This window comes from Scardinius erythrophthalmus (genome assembly GCF_964197995.2).
Source record: "Scardinius erythrophthalmus genome assembly, chromosome: 23".
Taxonomy (NCBI): Eukaryota; Metazoa; Chordata; class Actinopteri; order Cypriniformes; family Leuciscidae; genus Scardinius; species Scardinius erythrophthalmus.
In genome coordinates this window covers 10,789,585-10,808,971 of record NC_138243.1, presented here as the reverse complement: position 1 = coordinate 10,808,971, position 19,387 = coordinate 10,789,585, and the positions used below count along the sequence as shown (strand labels likewise).

The 19,387-nt window shown below is 35.4% G+C and overlaps 3 protein-coding genes across 5 annotated transcripts; 1 reads left to right on the top strand and 2 right to left on the bottom strand.

Moving 5' to 3' along the window:
- Nucleotides 1–582: 582 nt before the first annotated feature.
- On the bottom strand, nucleotides 583–7,086 carry pcyox1 (prenylcysteine oxidase 1). Its single transcript, XM_081354388.1, has 7 exons — nucleotides 6,931–7,086; nucleotides 5,249–5,393; nucleotides 4,125–4,331; nucleotides 3,218–3,392; nucleotides 2,903–3,114; nucleotides 1,915–2,067; nucleotides 583–1,410 (listed from the first exon to the last, which is right to left on the bottom strand). The coding sequence occupies exons 2-7, from the start codon at nucleotides 5,358–5,360 to the stop codon at nucleotides 740–742; spliced, it is 1,530 nt and encodes a 509-aa protein (XP_081210514.1). The 5' UTR covers nucleotides 5,361–5,393; nucleotides 6,931–7,086; the 3' UTR covers nucleotides 583–739.
- On the top strand, nucleotides 6,469–8,975 carry fam136a (family with sequence similarity 136 member A). Of its 3 annotated transcripts, none has more exons than XM_081354391.1 (4): nucleotides 6,469–7,084; nucleotides 7,214–7,344; nucleotides 8,375–8,515; nucleotides 8,609–8,975. In XM_081354391.1, exons 2-4 carry the CDS (start codon nucleotides 7,258–7,260, stop codon nucleotides 8,795–8,797), a joined length of 417 nt encoding a protein of 138 aa, XP_081210517.1. In that variant the 5' UTR covers nucleotides 6,469–7,084; nucleotides 7,214–7,257; the 3' UTR covers nucleotides 8,798–8,975. The 3 variants fall into 3 exon arrangements, with proteins under 3 accessions (XP_081210517.1, XP_081210516.1, XP_081210518.1); XM_081354390.1 differs by having other exon boundaries at nucleotides 6,496–7,091; XM_081354392.1 differs by having other exon boundaries at nucleotides 6,632–6,727.
- Nucleotides 8,976–9,573: 598 nt separating this feature from the next.
- Nucleotides 9,574–18,726, bottom strand: gmcl1 (germ cell-less, spermatogenesis associated). Its single transcript, XM_081353977.1, has 15 exons — nucleotides 18,471–18,726; nucleotides 17,856–18,042; nucleotides 16,538–16,661; nucleotides 16,341–16,437; nucleotides 16,135–16,232; nucleotides 13,609–13,721; nucleotides 13,464–13,529; nucleotides 13,306–13,390; nucleotides 11,950–12,040; nucleotides 11,737–11,877; nucleotides 11,483–11,552; nucleotides 11,328–11,403; nucleotides 11,103–11,248; nucleotides 10,447–10,534; nucleotides 9,574–10,357 (listed from the first exon to the last, which is right to left on the bottom strand). The coding sequence occupies exons 2-15, from the start codon at nucleotides 18,029–18,031 to the stop codon at nucleotides 10,214–10,216; spliced, it is 1,515 nt and encodes a 504-aa protein (XP_081210103.1). The 5' UTR covers nucleotides 18,032–18,042; nucleotides 18,471–18,726; the 3' UTR covers nucleotides 9,574–10,213.
- Between the last annotated feature and the right edge of the window lie 661 nt (nucleotides 18,727–19,387).

Genomic DNA, 19,387 nt, shown 5'->3' with positions numbered 1-19,387 from the left:
TATATTAATGAAAATGATCAATGAGAATAACTTGCTTATGGGGAAAAAAAGTGCTTAATTGAGAAGAAAATATTTTACAATACAACCCTACAGAGATTCCCCCACAAGGACGAATGTAGACAGACTGTCTGTCAAATAATTATTTTCTCTATGGCTTTGTAGTCTGTGAAACATGCTGATTTACCCTTAAGTGCTCTGTACAAAGTGAAATTGTATAAATCTATTGTTCAGAAATCTATAATAATAAAGATAATAACTAATAACTATTAATTGCTATTTTTTTTTGTTGCAGTGAAGTTAAGTGATGCTACCTTAAATGCCAGGCCACTGCTAACGAAATCATTAATGAATCGCAAAACTGACAAAAAAAAAAAATATATATATATAAAAATCTATTAATTATAATAATATATAGTTTATAATAATATATAAATTGTATCATGTAAAGTATATTTGTAGTAAAGATCAAGTATTTACTATACTGAATTGAACTTATGTAATGATAAGATTCTTCCACATTACGGTAATGAGAATTTTGGGGTGAAAGTGCTTAATTGTGCTGAAAATAATGTTACTAAAAATGGGTGAAATATAACTTCTTATTTTGGGGGTGAAATATAAAGCAGATATTTCTTTATGAGATTCACCAAGATTTTTTTTTTTCAAATAAACAGCATCAAAATCCAATCTCTCATCTCCATTAGAGAGTTTATTGCTTATGAAGCGCCCTGCTCTTCTGTCAAAGTTCACCTCTGAGTCGGGTGTGCAGATCCTCCTGGTCGATTTTGCCCGTCTGCTGGAACCAGCGGTGATGGGCGAGCAGGGCCAGATTACGGCCAGAAATGGCGCTCATCTCCATGGCACTGGCCGCCCACTCCACGGCGTTGAGGTAGTAGAGGCGCTCGTGGAGGATGAAGGGAGGCGTCCTGCGGTGCGGCGGGTTGTAGGAGGGGTACGCGAGCCAGCGCTTCTCCGACACAGAGTCCCAGGACAGGAAGATTTGCTGCAGATGCTGCTGAGAAAGAGGCTGGGACGAGAAGATCTTCCAAACTTTGCTTTGGCTGGCAGGGCTTGGGCTGTAGCCCTTGGGAATCTTCACCGGGTTCAGAGAGCTCAGGCTCAGGATGTCGGCGGCTTTGTTATCCAGCGTGAGGACATCGGATACAAAGAAGTCTTCCGGCTTGTCTGTGGTGCCCAGGAAGGACACATTGAGCAGGCCGTGGACCAGCGTGGCCACCGTTTGGTGGTAACGGCCGGGGAAGTGGGATGGAATGGGTGGAGAAAAGCCTGAGAAGTTGATGTCAGACATGCCCTGGTGGAGAGGTGTGGCGACTACAACTATGTCGTACATAGAGTGGGCGGCACCAGACTCACCAACGTAGTTCAACTCATAGAAATTTGTGACTGAACCTGACAGGCAACAAAAAAAATTGTTAAATATTGTCAGACTGTAGAGACACATTACCATTCAAAAGATTTTAAACTTTTTTTGTCTCATGCTCAACAATGCAGAATTTATTTGATCAAAAATACAGTAGCAGTAATACTGTGAAATATTATTACAATATGTTTTAAAATTGTATGTATTCATGTGATGCAATGTCACATGATTCTTTAGAAATCATTGTAATATTCTGATTTGATGCTCAAATATTTATTATTATCAATATTGAAAACAATTGTGTAAACATTTATTCGGATTCTTTGATCAATAGAAAGTTCAAAAGAACAGCATTTATCTGAAATAGAATATTTTGAAACATTATTAATGTCTTTACTGTCACTTTAGGTCAGTTTAATATATCCTTGCTAAATAAATGTTAATTTTTTTTTTAAAGAAAATCGTACTGACCCCAAACGGTAGTGTACATACTGTATAAAACGATTTACTATAATGTTCATAGTGGACTGTACCAATTTTGGATGGTCTCATCTTTATGGAGATGGCAGTCACACGAGCTGGAACAAGCTCGGCTTTGCTGTGGTACAAAAGCCCGGAACAAACCAACTTATTCCCTCCATCCACTGCCCACAAACCTGGCTCGGCTCCTGCTAGTGCGACAGCGCCTACAAAAGGAATACGCCATATTCACACACTTCTGCTGTAGGACCACATTACACAGTAGACAACAAGATTATACATCAGATTACACAGATATGAAGTGTTGACCAAACGCAACAACAGATTTGTGGTACAAAACTAAAAATGCAAACTTTGCTTTTACATAATTACAGCACATGGTCTCTATGGCATTTGAAAAAAAGACAAGAAAAGGCAAAAAAAAAAATCAATTTGACAGTTTTTTTTATTTAAATGTATGCTTTGGTTTTTACATTTTTAAATGTATGTTGGTTTCATATTTTGAAAAACTTTATATATAAAAATAAAACAACTGAAAAAGGATAAATATGACTAAAAATGTCATGTGGAGTAACCAAAAAAAAAAACATTTTCCTTACACTGCGAATACTTGTGAGTCTACACACCTTAATCATTATTTTCAGAAAAGTTTTAAATACATTTTTCAATGTAAAAAGAATATTTTTATTAGAAATATAATGAATCAAAAATTTGTAAATCTCATTAAGTTTTTGCAGAGTCGCACCACATGACATTCTTCAACCTGAACTAACTTTGCCTTGTCATAAAAAGGTCAAATTATCTGATATTTTAAGAGACAAACAGTCATATGATATGATTTCCCTGCATGTTTGCACACTGGTTGCACCAGATGATTTTGAATTGGCACAAACATTCAGAGTATTATAAATATTTTAAGGCAGTGGCTATTTACACTGTTTAAATAGCAATAGATTCAATTTACACAAAAAAATTTGTGTTATATGCCCATTTGTTATTTATGCTGAAAGGTCACAAACATCCTTTATGGTATAAACTTACCTGCAAAACCATTGATTCGCACACTTTGGCCGTAGTTGACTCGTGTGATGGGTGCTACCATGTCATTAAGAAAGACCTGAGAGAAGCCCTCGGCCAGCATGGCCTCCTCCAGCGTCTGATTGACCAGAGTGAGGAAACCGTCTCCACCCATAGCATGCAGCAGCTTCTCCACGCTGGAGAACGAGTAGCCAAACTGCTGGTACTGATATATCCTACACAGAGGACAGAAGGGGACAATAAAAGGAACTTAAGAACTTACTGGTCATAATCATTCTATTCCTCACTAGATGAATTAAGGCGGCACGACAGACAAACCTCATAAACTTGTCCAGTATGCCCTCCACCCACATATTCATCCGAATGAAGTGGAATCCGTATCTCCAAAGCATGCGTATGAAATTCACGATGAACCAGTCGCTCTCTTCGAAGGTCAGCTCCTTCCCGTCAAATATCGCCAGTTTAGAAGCTACATCAGCACGAGGTGACAAACCTGATCAAAGAAAATTACATAAGATAGGGCTTTTCACACTTAACCCGGGTTGTCGTCGCTCTAAACCCTGCTTTTAACCCCAGGTTAAGGTTCACACTTTTAATTTAAAAGCAGAGTTAGCGTTTTTTACCTGGGGTTATGAAACCCTGGTCTGGAGCAGGGTTAGCATCGCTTTTGCACTGTTAACTCTCTAATGCGGTGCCAAACGTGTCAAATGATCTGGAGTTAGAATGTTACAGCTAGATACTTAGCAACAGACAGCCAATCACATGCCTCACATGTTGGTGTAAAGAAGGTTTTGATTCGTAATACTTGATAGCAATGTATTATACAATTAGATTTTACATAAACCGATGCTGTGCTCGTCCAATCAGTGACACTGGCACTGCAAATATGCAAATAAGGGCATTAACCCAGGGTTTAGGAATGTACAGTGTGAAACGACATCTTGTCAATACAATCTAAGTCTAGGTTTTTTTCATAGATATTGACATGATAATTTGTTAAAATGCAAGATGTATCTCTCATTTGAAAATGTATTAATTAGTTGATGTACATTTTAGAATATAAAATTCTCTAATTTTCCCAGGGTAAACTATTTCAAGTGTGAAAAGCCCTGAAGTGACACACTTTAGTTTCTCCGATTAAACTGAAAATATCCAGTTGTTTCGTAGAAGGACATCATAAGATTTCTTTAAACAGAAAGATCTTGAGAGGGAAGTGGACACTGACCGAGTCTGTCCAGAAAGTACTTCATGTGCAGGTTAAGGGGGTGAATAATGGATCCCCCCGTCTCATACTCGTATCCTCCAATGTTCTCAGTGGCCAGACGCCCTCCGACAGTCCCCGCCTCGAACACTTCGATCTTCACTCCCGGCCCAAACTCTTGTCTTAAGAAAAACGCTGTTGCCGTGCCTCCAATACCACCCCCAATTATTGCTGAAGAAGAAATGGACTCTTAATCCATCAGATCCTACCAAACACTCCCATTAACCCTATAAAGTCTACGGTCTCATATCTGATACATGAATTTCTAAAAGCCTATTAATTAACAACATGAGAAAAACTTGCTGAAAAACCTGTTGTACACAATTTACTACATGCATTTTCATTTACATGCTCTATTCAGAATTCAAATGTTTTTAGCAAGTAAAAGGCCTTTTAGTGTAATTGTCTTTTTGCTGTGAAATCTTAAAAAAAAAAAAAGATCAAGTAAAAGAATAATTTATATTGCTATTAATATTTCAAGATGAACCCTTACTGGACTGAAGCAACTGAGGTTTATTTGATTATCCATACGAATTTTCTTAGAAAAAAAATCACATTAAAATGTGAGTATCAAATATGATACATTGGGCTTTTGAAGAACGTTTATTAATATATCTCTCAATCCTCATTGTATTGCATTGCATTATATGTTTTTGCCCAAAAAAATAATTTAATTATGTAAATATTATCTTACTAAGACATATTATTATTAGATATATAGAGTGAAAACTGAAATTTATGTGCATTTTATGCAAGTAGTCTGCTATACTGGTTTTACAAGCTATTGGCCATATAAATAACATATGCTCAGTTTGGACTTCTGAATAAAACCGAGGTGTTCTTCTCCTCCTCAAGTGTGACCTCAACATTTCTTACAATATCATCCTATACGAGCCATAAAAGCCTGGTGTATCAAATATTATACGAAATCTAAAACACATATGCAAACTTTTTGTTTTTAGATTTAGGCTTAAGGTTCAATAAACTGTTCCATTTAAAAATTGAGTTTTCTGACTAGCCTATTATCATTGTAGGTTAAAAAGTCTCACACCTACTAAAATAAATGAATGATGTGAATTTGACCATACCGATTTTCTTGGGTGGCTCTCTGACTTCAGGAGCAGAGGCAAAACCCCTGCGTCCTACTTGACAAAGCCCGATGAAGAGGAGAGCCTTCACCGACAGGTGTCTCAGAGCCATTCTAGGGATTTAGTGCTTTGCAAATAATAACATCTGAAAAAGGAATGGCAAGAAAATAAGTAAACGAGCCATTTACATGAGATCATAAACTTTTTCATTTAGGAAATGTACTTTGGAAGAAGGTGGATGTTCGAAATGTCTTCACTGATAGCAGTGTTTTATATCATCTAAAAGCAAAAGTCAGATTTTGCTTTACAAAACAAATCATGTAGCTTGCTTCCAGATTTGCATTTTATTATCTGGTTGATAAAATATGCTAGAGAAAAATATTCTATGAAGGAATTTTCATGAATTTGCAGGGATGTCAAATGCAACACATTTCTGCAAATTGTATACGAAATTGAATACGTCCATTACGTACTATATAGTAGGCGAAAAACAGTACGTGAAAAAACAAGTATGTCTGAATTCAAAGTTCTCTGATTTCTAAAGTGTGCATAAGATGGACACTTTACTATCCCATGAGGCCACGGGAGAGGACTTGTGAATGGCAGTGAAGCGACCCAACTGACGCTGGTAGGTCACATGATAATGACAACATGGCAAATGTAATCCAGATTACTGCACACATTCATACTACACACACACCCATACTATATATAGAATGTACTTTAACAGTTGCGAAGTAACTACTTATTTAAACTAAATACTACCTACTCACGAGAGTATGCATTTTTGGATGCAGCTTCTTAATTCAGCTATAAAAACTAAAAAAAAAAAAACTAAAAACAAATGTGATGTCTAACTAAAGCAATTTTTGCTTATTTGTATTAGTATGTCTGTTTTTATTAATTCTGAGGAATACTGAATCTGTTTTTGTCCCAGTGAGATGAGTAAATGCCTGCTCAGTGCTCACATTTAGTCTAGCACTATTAACCATCACATTCACTCAGCGCAACTCCAGTTTTCTCTCAACATGGGGACAGGAGAGCTGTCAGTCAATAAATATATGAAAACAAATTATCTTGCGTTACTTATTTGAAAAAGTAACTTAGATCATTTGTAACGTAACTTTTAAAGTAATGTTTTACTAGTAATTGAACAAGTAATCTGATTACGTACCTCGCGTTACTTTTAATGCGTTACCTCGCGTTACTTTTAATGCGTTACCTCGCGTTACTTTTAACGCGTTACCCCCAACACAGGTAATGAGAAACAGTAAAATATTTTCATTACTCTTTCTTTTCATTTCGTCCATTTTTAAGGAATCATTTAACAATTTATTTATTTTTTACAGTCTATGATTGACACGCGCCTTTAAGACTATTTTCACCTGTGAAAACTTGGTTCAGTTCAGTCGCGTGGTTGAGCTCCGTCTGCTCTTGAACACAATTATGGACAGAGAGTTTCGACAGTCTGCTAATAATGTAAGCAGTAATAAACATGTAAATCTTTAATCAATAGCGTTGATAAAAACTGCTGTATAGACAGAGAGGACAAAGTACAGTTAAGTCTAATCGATTCAAAACAAATTAGTTAAAGAAGTTAAACTTCTTAAGACTTTCATGCCGACATTGTCATGCATGTCACGTCCACGTTTACGCAGCTGTCAAAACACCATACATCTCACCTCTGTAAATCTCGGTTTGAGAAGTTAAAATAATAAAGTGAGTGAAATCCAGAAGCCGCAGAATTCGTCTTTGAAAGAAGAAGTACGGAGCCGGAAATAGGAAGTACTCCATGACGGAAGTGGCGTGAATATAGTGGCAGCATGCTTTGGTGTGGTACGAGGTGACCTTACTGTAGTATTATTGAAGCATTTTGGTGTCAGTTCAAATGCTTTTGTAAGGTTTCAGTCGTGGTTTCCAGGAGTTGTTAGTAAAACGTGTTCGGTGTGATTCATGGCTTTATAGAGTCTGGTTAAAGAAGAACTGAAGCAGTGGATGTGAGATCAGGAATGGCAGAGGCTCAGCAGGCTCGCGTGCAGAAGGCAGTGGAGGACATGGTTCAGAGTCTCGAGAGAGATCACATCCGGAAGATGCAGGTGAGGATGAGGAGGAGGAGGATGACCTTCAGATTCTTCAGAAGTAACTGATCTGAGGGACAAGATGATATGATATGAGAACACTGTTGCTCTTCGTGGCTCAACATTCATTTCAGGGCTTTTTTAATGATATGAATAGGAATGATTCATTCAATGTTCAGCAATGTTAAAATTATTACAATTTAAAATAACTGTTTTCTGTTATTATATTTTACTGTAAGCAGCCATTTTCAGTATCATTAGATACTTGTCACATGATCATTTAGAAATAATTCTAATATGATGATTTGATGCTCACAAACATTTATTATAATTATCAATGTTGAAAACAGTTTTTGCTGGAAACCATGATGAAAGTACAAAAGCATAGCATTTATTTGAAATACAAATCATCCATAACGTTATAAATGTCTTTCGATTAGTTTAATGATTCATTGCTTTTTTTAAACAAACATATATATTCACACATTAAAAGTTTGTGGTCAGTAATATGTTTTTATTAGTAGTAGTACTATTATTATTATTGAAGAAATTAAAGCTTTGCCATAACAGGAATACATTAAAAATTAAAATGTAATCAAATAGAAAACAGTTATTTAAATTGAAATAATATTTCACAATATTACAGTTGTATTATGTATTTTTGATTAAATAAGTGCAGAAAAGTTAAAAAAATGAATGACTCTTTCACAACAACCCCAAACTTTTTAACAAAAAAAGTTGTTAACTTTTTAATAGTAAATTACATAATTATATACATGTAAAAGGAATTAATATTAATATATTATTTATATACAATGGATTATACAAAAAATATATGTTAGTAATTATAATTAATTTACATTTTTATGGAATATTCAAAAAAATCATTCAGTAGTTTTTGTTAAATGTAGTTTCTGTCAATATGAAGTAATATAAGATGTTTAAGCATAGTTTTGTCATTGATTCTGTACTGACTAGAAGTCTTTTAATGTCTAAAATATAATCTTCGCTATAATAAACGTCTGCTAACACTGAAATGTGCTCTCAGGGCCGCATGTTCCACTGCAGTGCCGAGTGTTGTGAGCGTTCCGGTGAGTCCATGAACCAGGTGCACCAGTGTATCGAGCGCTGCCACACGCCGCTGGCTAAAGCTCAAGGACTGGTCACTAGTGAGCTCGAGCAGTTTCAGGTCAGTCGTTCTGTGAGATCATTTACTCTTAATCTTCCAGCTGGAAGAGCGTGATGTGGAAGAACTCTTGAACTCTTGAACTCTCGCCCACAGGATCGGCTCTCGAGGTGTACGATGCACTGTAACGATAAAGCCAAGGACCTGTTTGACTCCGGGGCGAAGGAGCCTGCTGTGCGGGCGCTGATGGACAGCTGTGTGAGCAGCTGTGTGGACGAGCACCTGAACCTGCTGCCCAGTGTGACCCGCAGACTGAAGGACAGCCTGAACTCAATACCCCAGTGAAGAGCGGGTTATGGCCGAGGCTGTAGAAAATCATTCTCGTGAACTCATCGGTTTACTGTGAAGATTTGCTTTTCGAGAAGGTTGCTCTTTGCTGTCAGCGTATTGGCGAGTGGCGTGTGTTTATTACTGTCTGTATTGTTTGTGGCTTTTGTACAGGCAATAAATGTGACGAAATCAACTTGCTGTCTGTTGAATGTGTCCCAGGGAAACAGAAAAAAAAAAAACATTTTGATGAAAGAAAATTATTCTATTTTTAGAGCCATTAAGACGTTTTTTGTATTGTTATTTTTATTATAATAAAAAATATTTGTAATAAATTGTTTATTATAATTAAATTCAAGGCATTATGTTTTATATAACATGCATAATTAATATATATATATATAATATAGTATGTTATTATATATATATATATATATGTAGCATACATTGTATGTGTGTATATAAAATGTATATGCATATTAATAAATATAACACTTGAATTGAATTTTTAATTATAATGAAAAAGTGTATTCACACACACACACATATATATATATAACGTATATATTTTATTTATATGTATGTTATATAAAATAAGTTTTTGTTTTTAATTATACTTTTAATTCTAATAAATGTTAATTATAAAATGTTAAGTATATACATAAAATATTTACTATATATATATATATTTATAAAAATAAATATATACTATATATATATATATATATATAATATAGCTATAAAATGTATATATACACAAAAATATTAACTTCTAAATTAAGTCTATAATAATTCAAATCATTGAAAATGTTCTAGGCCAGTTTTATTACTGCACTGAAGTGATAAAAAAAGTGAACAATTCCTTCTGTCAGTGCTGTTTTAATGTACATCTTAAGAATTTTCATCATATGACGCTTTGGTCCAACAATATTTACATTTCACCAAAAACACATTGTGTAGAAATTTTCATTGGACACTTGTGGAAGTCACTTGAAATGCCCTGCTGGTAAACCAACACATGCCTGCCTGTTCAACCATCACTGATCCTACATCAGCATGCATTGACTAAAACAACAACTTCTATCATGTTAGCACCAATTTCAAACGACTGGAACAGTACAAAACCAATATTCAGTCCTTCTTTTTTTTTTTTTTTTTTGTAAATAAAAAAAATTTGGGAATGCCTGACTAATTAACAACCAGCCTAACAATAACAATGAGAAATGTTTAAATATAAGACAACTTCCAACAAATAATTTACAAACAGAATCAAAGAGCACTCACTCTTAGCTCTGACACTGATATATAGTAAATGATTTAAAAGGCACCTGACTATTTACAAATTAAGGATACAAATAAAATGAATGAAATAATATACACGAGGTTAACAGAACATAAATAATAAAAAGGGGCTCGATTAGAGGCGGTGTTGGGTCACGACACACTGCGTGCGCTGCTGCTCTCTGGCTCTGGTGTGTCGCCTCTCCTCTCACTGGACGGAGAAGTGTAGAGGAAGTTACAGCACACATACAGAGGGAAAGACAAGAGCCGGCTGTCCAGGTTCATCACCACATATTCCTGTCAATGCGACACAAAGAAGTACTTCGGTCAAGTCAAGTAACTGGAAACAAAATGATTTTATATTTGACGTTACGATGACAGAATACCTGGTCTTTTTCAAGGGTAACAAGCTGGTACCCGGTTGACCGGCTGCAAACCACTTTTCCACTGCTATCAAAGGAAGCAAGGCGCAATCTGAAAAATAAATAAGAATCGTTAAATACTAAAGTAAAAATATATTTGATATTTTTAAAAATGTAACTTTAAATCATTTTCAAAATGAATGAATTATAAAGTAACTGAAATTATTAATTATATAATATTAATAATAAAAAAAATATGCTTAGTACCATATTAAAAACTGATTTAATATTTTTTACTATTATTTAATATATAATTTATTTTATAATTTATTAATAAATATATTAGTTACTAAATAACTAATTAATTATAAAGTAATTGAAATTATTCAATAATTGAATGAATTTATAAATTATTCAAAGCATATATACATATATTAATTTTTAATAACATTCATTATTTTCTATAAATGTAAGTTTTCTAGATAAATAGACAATTTTATTACTAAGAAACAATGTCCATATATGTACAGCATGTACAAAGATATACACATTGTACAAGCAAATATTATTATTATTTGTAGTTTAGACCGTCTGCAGAAAGATGCTATATTATAATACTCATTCCTTCATAATGTAACGCAAAATAATATGAGAAAAATAACCATTGTGAAACAGCTCACCGGTACGCAAGGTGGCGTCGTGGCTGTAAGCTGACAGCGCCCCCACATGGCTGACTGAGGGTGTTTCTCTTAAAGATTATGAAGCGATTTGTGTAAGTCACCAGCAGGTCAAAACCATAATTGAACCCCGTCCATCGCCAACAGTACTGTAGAGACGACAAAAACACATACATGTCATTCAAAACAAAAATATGCAATATACTGTATAGCAAGAGTTCAACTCACATCTCCATCTTTGGTCAGTTTTCGTCCACAGCGCATGCTGTTCAGCTCAAACTCCTCTTTATTGGCCTCTTGTGGCCTGTAACCATCAGATTCACTCATTTGCAATTCAAACCACGTTTAATGAGTAGCAGTGCAGGTGTTGGACGTTCTCTCACCCGTTATCGTTATCATGTTCTGTCCTCAGCATGGCGAACCACTGCTGTTTGTACACGGTGCTCAGCCACTCTGATAAACACACAAGAGGAAGTCGGGTTAATATACATACGCCCCACTAAAACCCACCTCGGATAACAATGGACCGTTTCAGGACAAGATGATGCATACTGCACAGAAAAATAGCAAAAGCTTTCTCAAAAATATTTAATCTGACTGGATTCATGCAAGGTCTGGAAGTCAAGAGGAGAGTCACCGGGCGGTAGGATGTTGTCCCGTTCCAGCATGCGGGCGGAGGCCAGGTCATTGATGATGTACTGCAGGCGGATGAGTCGGAAAACGGGCACAAAGGGCATCCCGTCATCTGAGTTCAGAAAGGGCTCCTGCTCTCCAACCTCTGTGTACGAGTGTGGCAGTTAGAGGAAGATTATAGAAACGTGATTCAAGCATTTGTATGAGTGTGACGTACCACTTCTTCTTTTACACAGCCAGGCGTCTGCATCGAGCAGAAGCTGTTTGATAGGACCGTCCCAGGATGGATTAAGCTGCAAGAACATCCACTGAAAAAAATAAAATAATAATAAGCTGTGATGTCATTTCTATGGAAGCTTGTTTCCGCCACAAAATAAATAAAAATAAAAGATAATTGCGACTTTTTATCTCACAATTGCGAGTTTACATCTCGCAATTCTGACTTTATTTCTCAGAATTGTGAGATATAAAGTCAGAATTGCGTGAAATAAAGTCGCAATTGCGTGTTTTAAAGTCAGAATTGTGAGATATAAACTATTCTAAGGTAAAAAAAAAAGTCCGTCTTTTTTTTCCCCTTAGAATTGGACTTTATATCTCACAATTCTGAGAAAAGATGTCAGAATTGCGTGATATAAAGTCGCAATTGCGAGAAAAAGTCAGAATTCTGACTTTATAAGACGCAATTGCGACTTTATATCTCGCAATTCTGACTTTATATCTCGCAATTCTGACTTTATATCTCAGAATTCTGATTTATATCTCAGAATTCTGACTTTATATCTCAGAATTCTGACTTTATTTCACGCAATTCTGACTTTATATCTCGCAATTCTGAGAAATAAAGTCAGAATTGCGAGATGTAAACTCGCAATTGTGAGATAAAAAGTCGCAATTATCTTTTAAAATGTTTTATTCAGTGGCGGAAACAAGCTTCCATTCATTTCAGTGCACCGCTAAAAACACAGACTTAACCCTATAAAGCCTGACATTCATTCTTTAAAAGTTTGGAAACATTAAAAATGTTATATGTTTTTGAAAGAATTCTCTTATGCTCACCAAGGCTGCATTAATTTGCTAAAAAATACAGTAAAAACAGCAATATTGTGAAATATTACTACAATAAAAAAGTTTTCTATTTAAATTTATTTTAAAATGTAATTTATTCCTGTGATGCAAAGCTGAGCATCATTCTAATATGCTCCAGAAACATGTATTATTATTATCAATGTAGAAAACAGTTAAGTAAAAAAAAAAAAACAGGCTCCTTTGATCAATTATATATATACATACACATGTTGCATCATATTTTAAACCCAAATGTTCTATAATTAATGTATGAAATAATAAGAAACCACAAGTTGCTTCCTTAAATCCACTAAACATTATGTTTAGAAATATCGGTAACAGTATAAAGTGTATTCTTTTTTTCTCCATATATTGTTGTTCTTTTGTTATTATTTTCTCACAATCATTAAAAATATATTTAAATGTATTAAATTTCCATCTACTTCTTGAAGCATGTTTACACCACCAGGGGGCAGAAGACACGTGGATCATGTCCCACATCACCTACCTTTTTCAGTGCTGTGTAGACATCCATCTCCACTTGCATTACGAACAGATCGGAAGACTGAATAAGTTGTTCCATAATTTCCACCCTACACACACATACTAAATGAGACCAAACATTTATAAAAACTAAACCTTCAGATGCATAAAGTAAGACTGTACCCGAGCTCCTTCATGAGGTCCACGTTCTGATGCGTCATGAGGTTATTGAGGAGCCACTCTAAACACCTGCAGTGCACATGCAAAATGCTCATTATGTCACAAGAGTGGTGGAGAATAATGACGGGAATCTAACAAGACTACTGACTTCTTCATGACGGAGTCCAAGCCGTACATGGTGGCTGAGTTATAATAGCTGCACACAGTCTTCACATTCACGTTCTCCTTCATGGTCTCTCCACACTGCTGGATCAATCCATCCTGGGAAAGACAAAAAGCATATTATTAAGGATGACACTAGAAAGACAACCTGCACCAGTGATTAAAAAGTCTAGTTGGTGTCTATAGGGGTGTTGCTATCTGGTTGCTAAGGTGTTTCTAGGAGAGTGATTCTGATTGGCTGTGCATTTGTCGCTTTCTGCAGCAGGGAGGATATTTTCTGCTTGTCTTGACATTCCAGTAGTTCAGATTTGCATTGCCTTGTCAACATTTGCACTTGTTAAAAACACAAGAATTATATTATAAATATAAACTATTATACATTTTTCAGATAAGCTCTTTACAAATGAAAAAATAATAAAAATTGGGGTCTGTTTTATACAGAAGTCTCATTCTCACCAAGGCTGCAAGTATTTGATAAAAACACACAAAAACGGTAATACTGAAAATTATTATTACAATTTAAAATAACAGTTTTTTGTTTGTAATATAATTATGAAATTTTATTTATTCCTGTGATATAAAGATGCATTTTCAGCATCATTACTCCAGTTTTCACTGTCACATGATCCTTCAGAAATCAGATGATTATTATTATTATCAATGTTTAAAACAGTTGTGCCTAAATATTTTTGTGGAAATAGAAATCTTTTGTAACATTTTAACCAACAAGAGATGGCTCAGAGTAATTTCAACCCAGGGTCCTTTGCACCATGACCTCGAGCCAAACACCCCCCCCAGAAGCTTTTTTTCCCTTGGTCGAACATTATTAAAGTTAGAGCTTATTTAGAGATATCAGCTTAGTGCAGGCGCTAATGGATCCAAGGTTGTATCTCGTAAATTACCCCACTAATAATAAGTGTAATAATAATGTCCAGAATGGTACCAAAATTCTACAGTAGTACAAATAGGTTCTGTACTCATAAAACGAGGCATTGGAAAGTTTGTAAGTACACCAGGGCCCGTATTCATAAAGATTCTAAGAATCCTCTCAGTCTTAGCTTAAGAGCAATTCGGAACTGATCTGAGAGCAACTCTGAGTAAGGAAAAGACAAAAACTTTTATCTTAGTAAGAAGGCGGGGTTGACCCCGTTGCTATGTATGACACAATCTTTTGAAGACTGTGATTGGTTGGTTGTCCAAGAAGGGGAAAAAAGTGATTTTAAGTATAGGGTCTATTCTAAGCCTTCACTTTGAAATTACATGCGTAATTTTTCCTATTTGACCGTTCCCACACACACACATTGTATATATAAATCCTTATTTTATTAACCATGCTGTTGATTTCCTATAAGGTATTTGCTTGGCTTAGAATGAAAAAAATTGTTCCACTCTTTCCAATTACACTGATTGTTGGCATGTCTATTTAAATGGTGGTTTGAATGTTGGTTTTAATGTATCAAACATGGAATTTTCACAGTTGCCAAATATCGTAATGTAGTGATTACTTTCAATTCGGGCGCTATGGCATTTCTGCGCTGTGTTGGAGATATTAGCGTGTCTCTAAAAAGATCTGTCACAAACATGATCCCTGCATGATCTAATTTCAAGCGTCTTATTAACTCACTGTCATCCATTGTCTGCAACACATTTCTTCTCCTTCTTTGTCTTTCTGCCATTTTCTCCTCTGCTAAAGAAACTCTTAAGCCTCTTAAAAGTCCTCGTCCGTGCTCCTAACAATTTTGACCTTAAGACCTCTTTTAAGGGTCAAGATGCTTTCTGAATTACTTTTTTCTTTACTAGGATTTTTTCTTTAAATTTAAGAGTAAACGCCCACATTTCTAAGAATTTTCATAGAATTTTGTCACTAGGAGCTACTCTTTGCATTAAGATTCTTTATGAATACGGGCCCAGGAGTTTTTTAAATAACACTTGCCTGATGGCTTATGCTAACGCTAACCCGGACGTCGAGGTCACTTCCGTGATTTGAGAAAAAAAGCTTCTGGGGGGGTTGTTTGACTCGAGGTCATGATGCAAAGGACCCTGGGTTGGAATTACTCCAAACCATCCCTTTAAATGTCTTGACTATCACTTTTGATCAATTTAATGAATCCTTGCTGAATAAAATTACTTTTTTTTTTTTTTTTACATATTAAACCCAAACCTTTGAATAGTAGCTCAATAACACATAGACATTATAGTTTTTAAAATCAAACTAAAACTCTAAGACAGCCATACATTCATTAAAACTTTCGCTGAAAAATTACAGCATAGATGGCAAAACCCATTCATACAGATATGTCACTATGACTATCAAAAGTAATTCTAGTGGATTAGATAACCTTAAGTAGCTAACAAGTTGATTAGCAGAATTCACAACCACATTTTTGGAAAGCAAAAGTTTGCACTAAATAAAAATGTGTGCACATGATCAAAAATGTAAGATAGGGCACGTGACAGAGAAATCGCATATCTTTACGGATCAGACGCTGTTTTTAACCCTAGGCATGCTTACCAACTGAAGCATACAAGCAGCAGCGAGAATATTAACAACCCGACTTGGTTTGATCAGTACGTCATCCCTGTAGAGTGACCCGAAAACCACCTGCAGGGCTACAGATGGAGCAGAAAACAAGGTCAGGATATGAATGTTTGGTGCCCACAATACAAATACAACAACTTAAACGTGTTCATTGCATCAAGGCGGTGTAAAATCCTCACCCTCGGTGTCAATATTTTGGTCTGGGATCTCAAGCTCAATAACCATCATGTTAGACTCCTTCCAGGATCCACTGAACATGCTGGAGAAATAGCCAGACTGTTTCCAAACAGGAAAATGAAAGGGGGAAGAAAAAAACATTTAAATCAAAAGCGAAATGAGTAGTCTGTTATTAGGAGAAGTGAACAGCTGGACCAACCTGACACAGGTATATTTTATGCAGGTTCCACTCCTGCCCCAGGGCACGGATCTGGATGTCACTGTTTTCTCCATTCAGGAATAGCGTCTGGTAGATGTACTTAGAGGTGCTTTTCAACTTCTTCCTGTCCGCAGAAAAAAATAACTAAAAATTAGACATCTATTAAATACAATCAAACAACACTAATTAATGTGACAATGCAGTCATCAACTGTTACATTTATATTTTTTAAAAGAAAGAAATGAATACTTTTACTCAACAAGGATGCATTAAATTGATCAAAAGTGACAGTTAAGACATTTATATTTCAAATACAGTCAAACTAAAATGTATTCTGACACCTTCAACATTTCTCACATTATCACAGTTTATTCGCTATAGTTTAGAAAATGGTAATAAAATATGACAAGAACTCCGAGTTATTAAATCAGTTGATATTTCACTGGTTTTGGCCATCCTTCTGTTAGACTGTCTCACACATTAATTATGTTGAATAGCTATCAGCTGTTAAATTTAAGTACACAATTAGATAATACCAATTTAGGTAGATCAATTAACAAGCAATGCTTCATTTTGTTCAGTCTGTGGTGTAAAAACTTCGCATTAGCAAATAAAGAAAAAACACTCAAGAAAGTGTTTGAATAATTTTTGGTCCCAAAATTGAATAGACTTTACTGGCACTCCACTGTATGAAGAATAATTGGGTATAATGTGTCACAGTTTACTTTATTTTGCTATCCTCACTTATATAAATGAACTAGAGTGTCCTGCACCCACTAGTAAAACAAATATATTGGTTTGACTGTAAATGCTGTTCTTTTGTTATTCATCAAAGAAACAATTTCCACAAAAATATAAAGCAAAACAACTGTTTCCAACATTGATTATAACAAGAAGTGTTTCTTGGGCAGCAAATCAGCATGTTAGAATGATTTCTGAAGGATAATGTGACATTAGCTCAAAGTTGTGAATGTAACCTAAGCGCCAAAATTGAAATATCACATAAAACATTGGCGAATAAAGCAACGTTTACATCCCATGTGTTCAAGAGAAAAAAAATCATCACTTCCGTACGTGTATGGAAACATAGCTATTGAAGACTGGAGTAATGATGCTGAAAATTCAGCTTTGCAATCATATATTTTAAAATATATACAAACAGAAAACAGTTATTTTAAATTGTAACAATATTTCACTGTATTTTTGATCAAATAACTGCAGGATTGTGAGCGTAAGAGACTTCTTTCAAAAACAAAAACTTCTTATCGACCGACCCCAATCTTTTGAGCGGCAGCGGCGTGTGTATTCTGAGTCTGACCTGCGTGGCGTGTCCAGCTGGCTGTCCTCTTCCTCCGGCTCGCTGTCACACTCACAGCGGGAGCTGCGTTTCCTCTTCCTGCACTCACAGCTGTGTCTGTTTCCTGCGCACTGCCTCTCCAGGGCCTCCTCCGGGCCCCGGGCCGACGACTGGAAGCGGCTCCCGAGTGAACCCATGATTATTCAGCCTACAGACAAGCACTACTCATTTAGTAATGTAACTAAACTGCTTCACAACACCACTGACCTGGCATGACAACTGTACAACCAATGCATTTTAACTTGGTACTACTTGCAGAAAGCCTAAACATCATTCAATTTAAGCACTGTATGGATGTCAGGGTGTGAAGTCAGGTGACAGGTGGTGAGTGAGATCACTTTCCACTGCTTAATTTACTTAGCTTGCAATATCTAAAGTTATTTTGCCTAAATTTCTTTTTGCAGTGGTTTCATTTAGGTCCTGTGAAGCTCCAGTCTTGGTTTAGTACAGAAAAAGTGACGTTATGCTGTCAGAATAATTATTTCAACATCTAGAACTTATTATTTTTCCATAAGCTGTGTATTAAAGTCGTGTGTATGTTAAGAACCTTAAATCTGGCCTCTTGTAAACACTCACCACACGCTTCTGCCTCTCAAAACACTGGACACACCCTGGAATCTGCTCCTCAAGCGCTGCGCAAATGCATTATTAGCCGTGTTATGAACGCATATTGTGGCTGTTACAGCATCAAAATCGGCTGTTTAATGAATAATGAATTAAGCAGCAGTTTGAAACAACAGCAGACTGCTAAATAACAGACAGAGGTATGTGTCTCTCCTCCACGTCACGGCGGTGTGTGCTGGTCACCGGGCGCTGCTGCCCCTGCTGTCGCGGAGACGCTGCGACACTTTCCGCACACAGAAAAACAACTTATTTTTGTTATGAAAACGTAATTTTTTTTAAAGAAAATAAAAAAGACTGACTGTTTATGTTCTTCTATGTCATAAAAACTATATTATTTTACTGCAGTCTTGTTTAGTGTAATTTTATATGTTGTGTTGACATTTTGTTTATCTAAGTTTTATTATTTAGCGTTCATCTCAGTGGTTAGTTGTCTCTCTGCCTTGTATTATAAATGTGCAATAACCATAAAACGATAAATATTTTGAATTAATTATTTATGTAAATCAATTAAATTATTTGAAACGCTTTACACATAATACACTGTGCAATAAACAATCGCTGTAAAAAACAAAGTTGCTGCTATAAATTTTTCAAGTAAAATCAACTTGGATGTTTAAGTCATTTCAATTTAAATGACATTAAAATTACTTTTAAAATTGTTTTGAAAAAAAAACTGAAAATTGCTTAACTTATTTTGATGAGTTAAAGCAATGTAAAAACATATGTTGTCATAACTTATTAATCATATACTTTTTACAGTGCACTTTACACAATGTCTCATTTGTTAACATTATTAGTTAATGTATAAACTAACATGAACAAACTATAAGCAATATATTTTTACAACATTTATCTATCTATGTTAATGT

What these genes read in the sequence shown, in the direction of transcription:
- pcyox1 (XM_081354388.1), bottom strand. Translation starts at nt 5,360, where the DNA reads ATGGCTCTGAGACACCTGTCGGTGAAGGCTCTCCTCTTCATCGGGCTT. An exon ending in GCGAATCAATGGTTTTGCAG is followed by an intron (nt 2,068 to 2,902) that starts GTAAGTTTATAC and finishes TTCCTTTTGTAG; the next exon opens with GCGCTGTCGCACTAGCAGGA. An exon ending in GATGAGACCATCCAAAATTG is followed by an intron (nt 1,411 to 1,914) that starts GTACAGTCCACT and finishes GTTGCCTGTCAG; the next exon opens with GTTCAGTCACAAATTTCTAT.
- fam136a (XM_081354391.1), top strand. Translation starts at nt 7,258, where the DNA reads ATGGCAGAGGCTCAGCAGGCTCGCGTGCAGAAGGCAGTGGAGGACATG. An exon ending in ATCACATCCGGAAGATGCAG is followed by an intron (nt 7,345 to 8,374) that starts GTGAGGATGAGG and finishes ATGTGCTCTCAG; the next exon opens with GGCCGCATGTTCCACTGCAG. An exon ending in GTGAGCTCGAGCAGTTTCAG is followed by an intron (nt 8,516 to 8,608) that starts GTCAGTCGTTCT and finishes TCTCGCCCACAG; the next exon opens with GATCGGCTCTCGAGGTGTAC.
- gmcl1 (XM_081353977.1), bottom strand. Translation starts at nt 18,031, where the DNA reads ATGGGTTCACTCGGGAGCCGCTTCCAGTCGTCGGCCCGGGGCCCGGAG. An exon ending in GCTGTGTAAAAGAAGAAGTG is followed by an intron (nt 11,878 to 11,949) that starts GTACGTCACACT and finishes ACTCGTACACAG; the next exon opens with AGGTTGGAGAGCAGGAGCCC. An exon ending in GAACATGATAACGATAACGG is followed by an intron (nt 11,404 to 11,482) that starts GTGAGAGAACGT and finishes TGATGGTTACAG; the next exon opens with GCCACAAGAGGCCAATAAAG.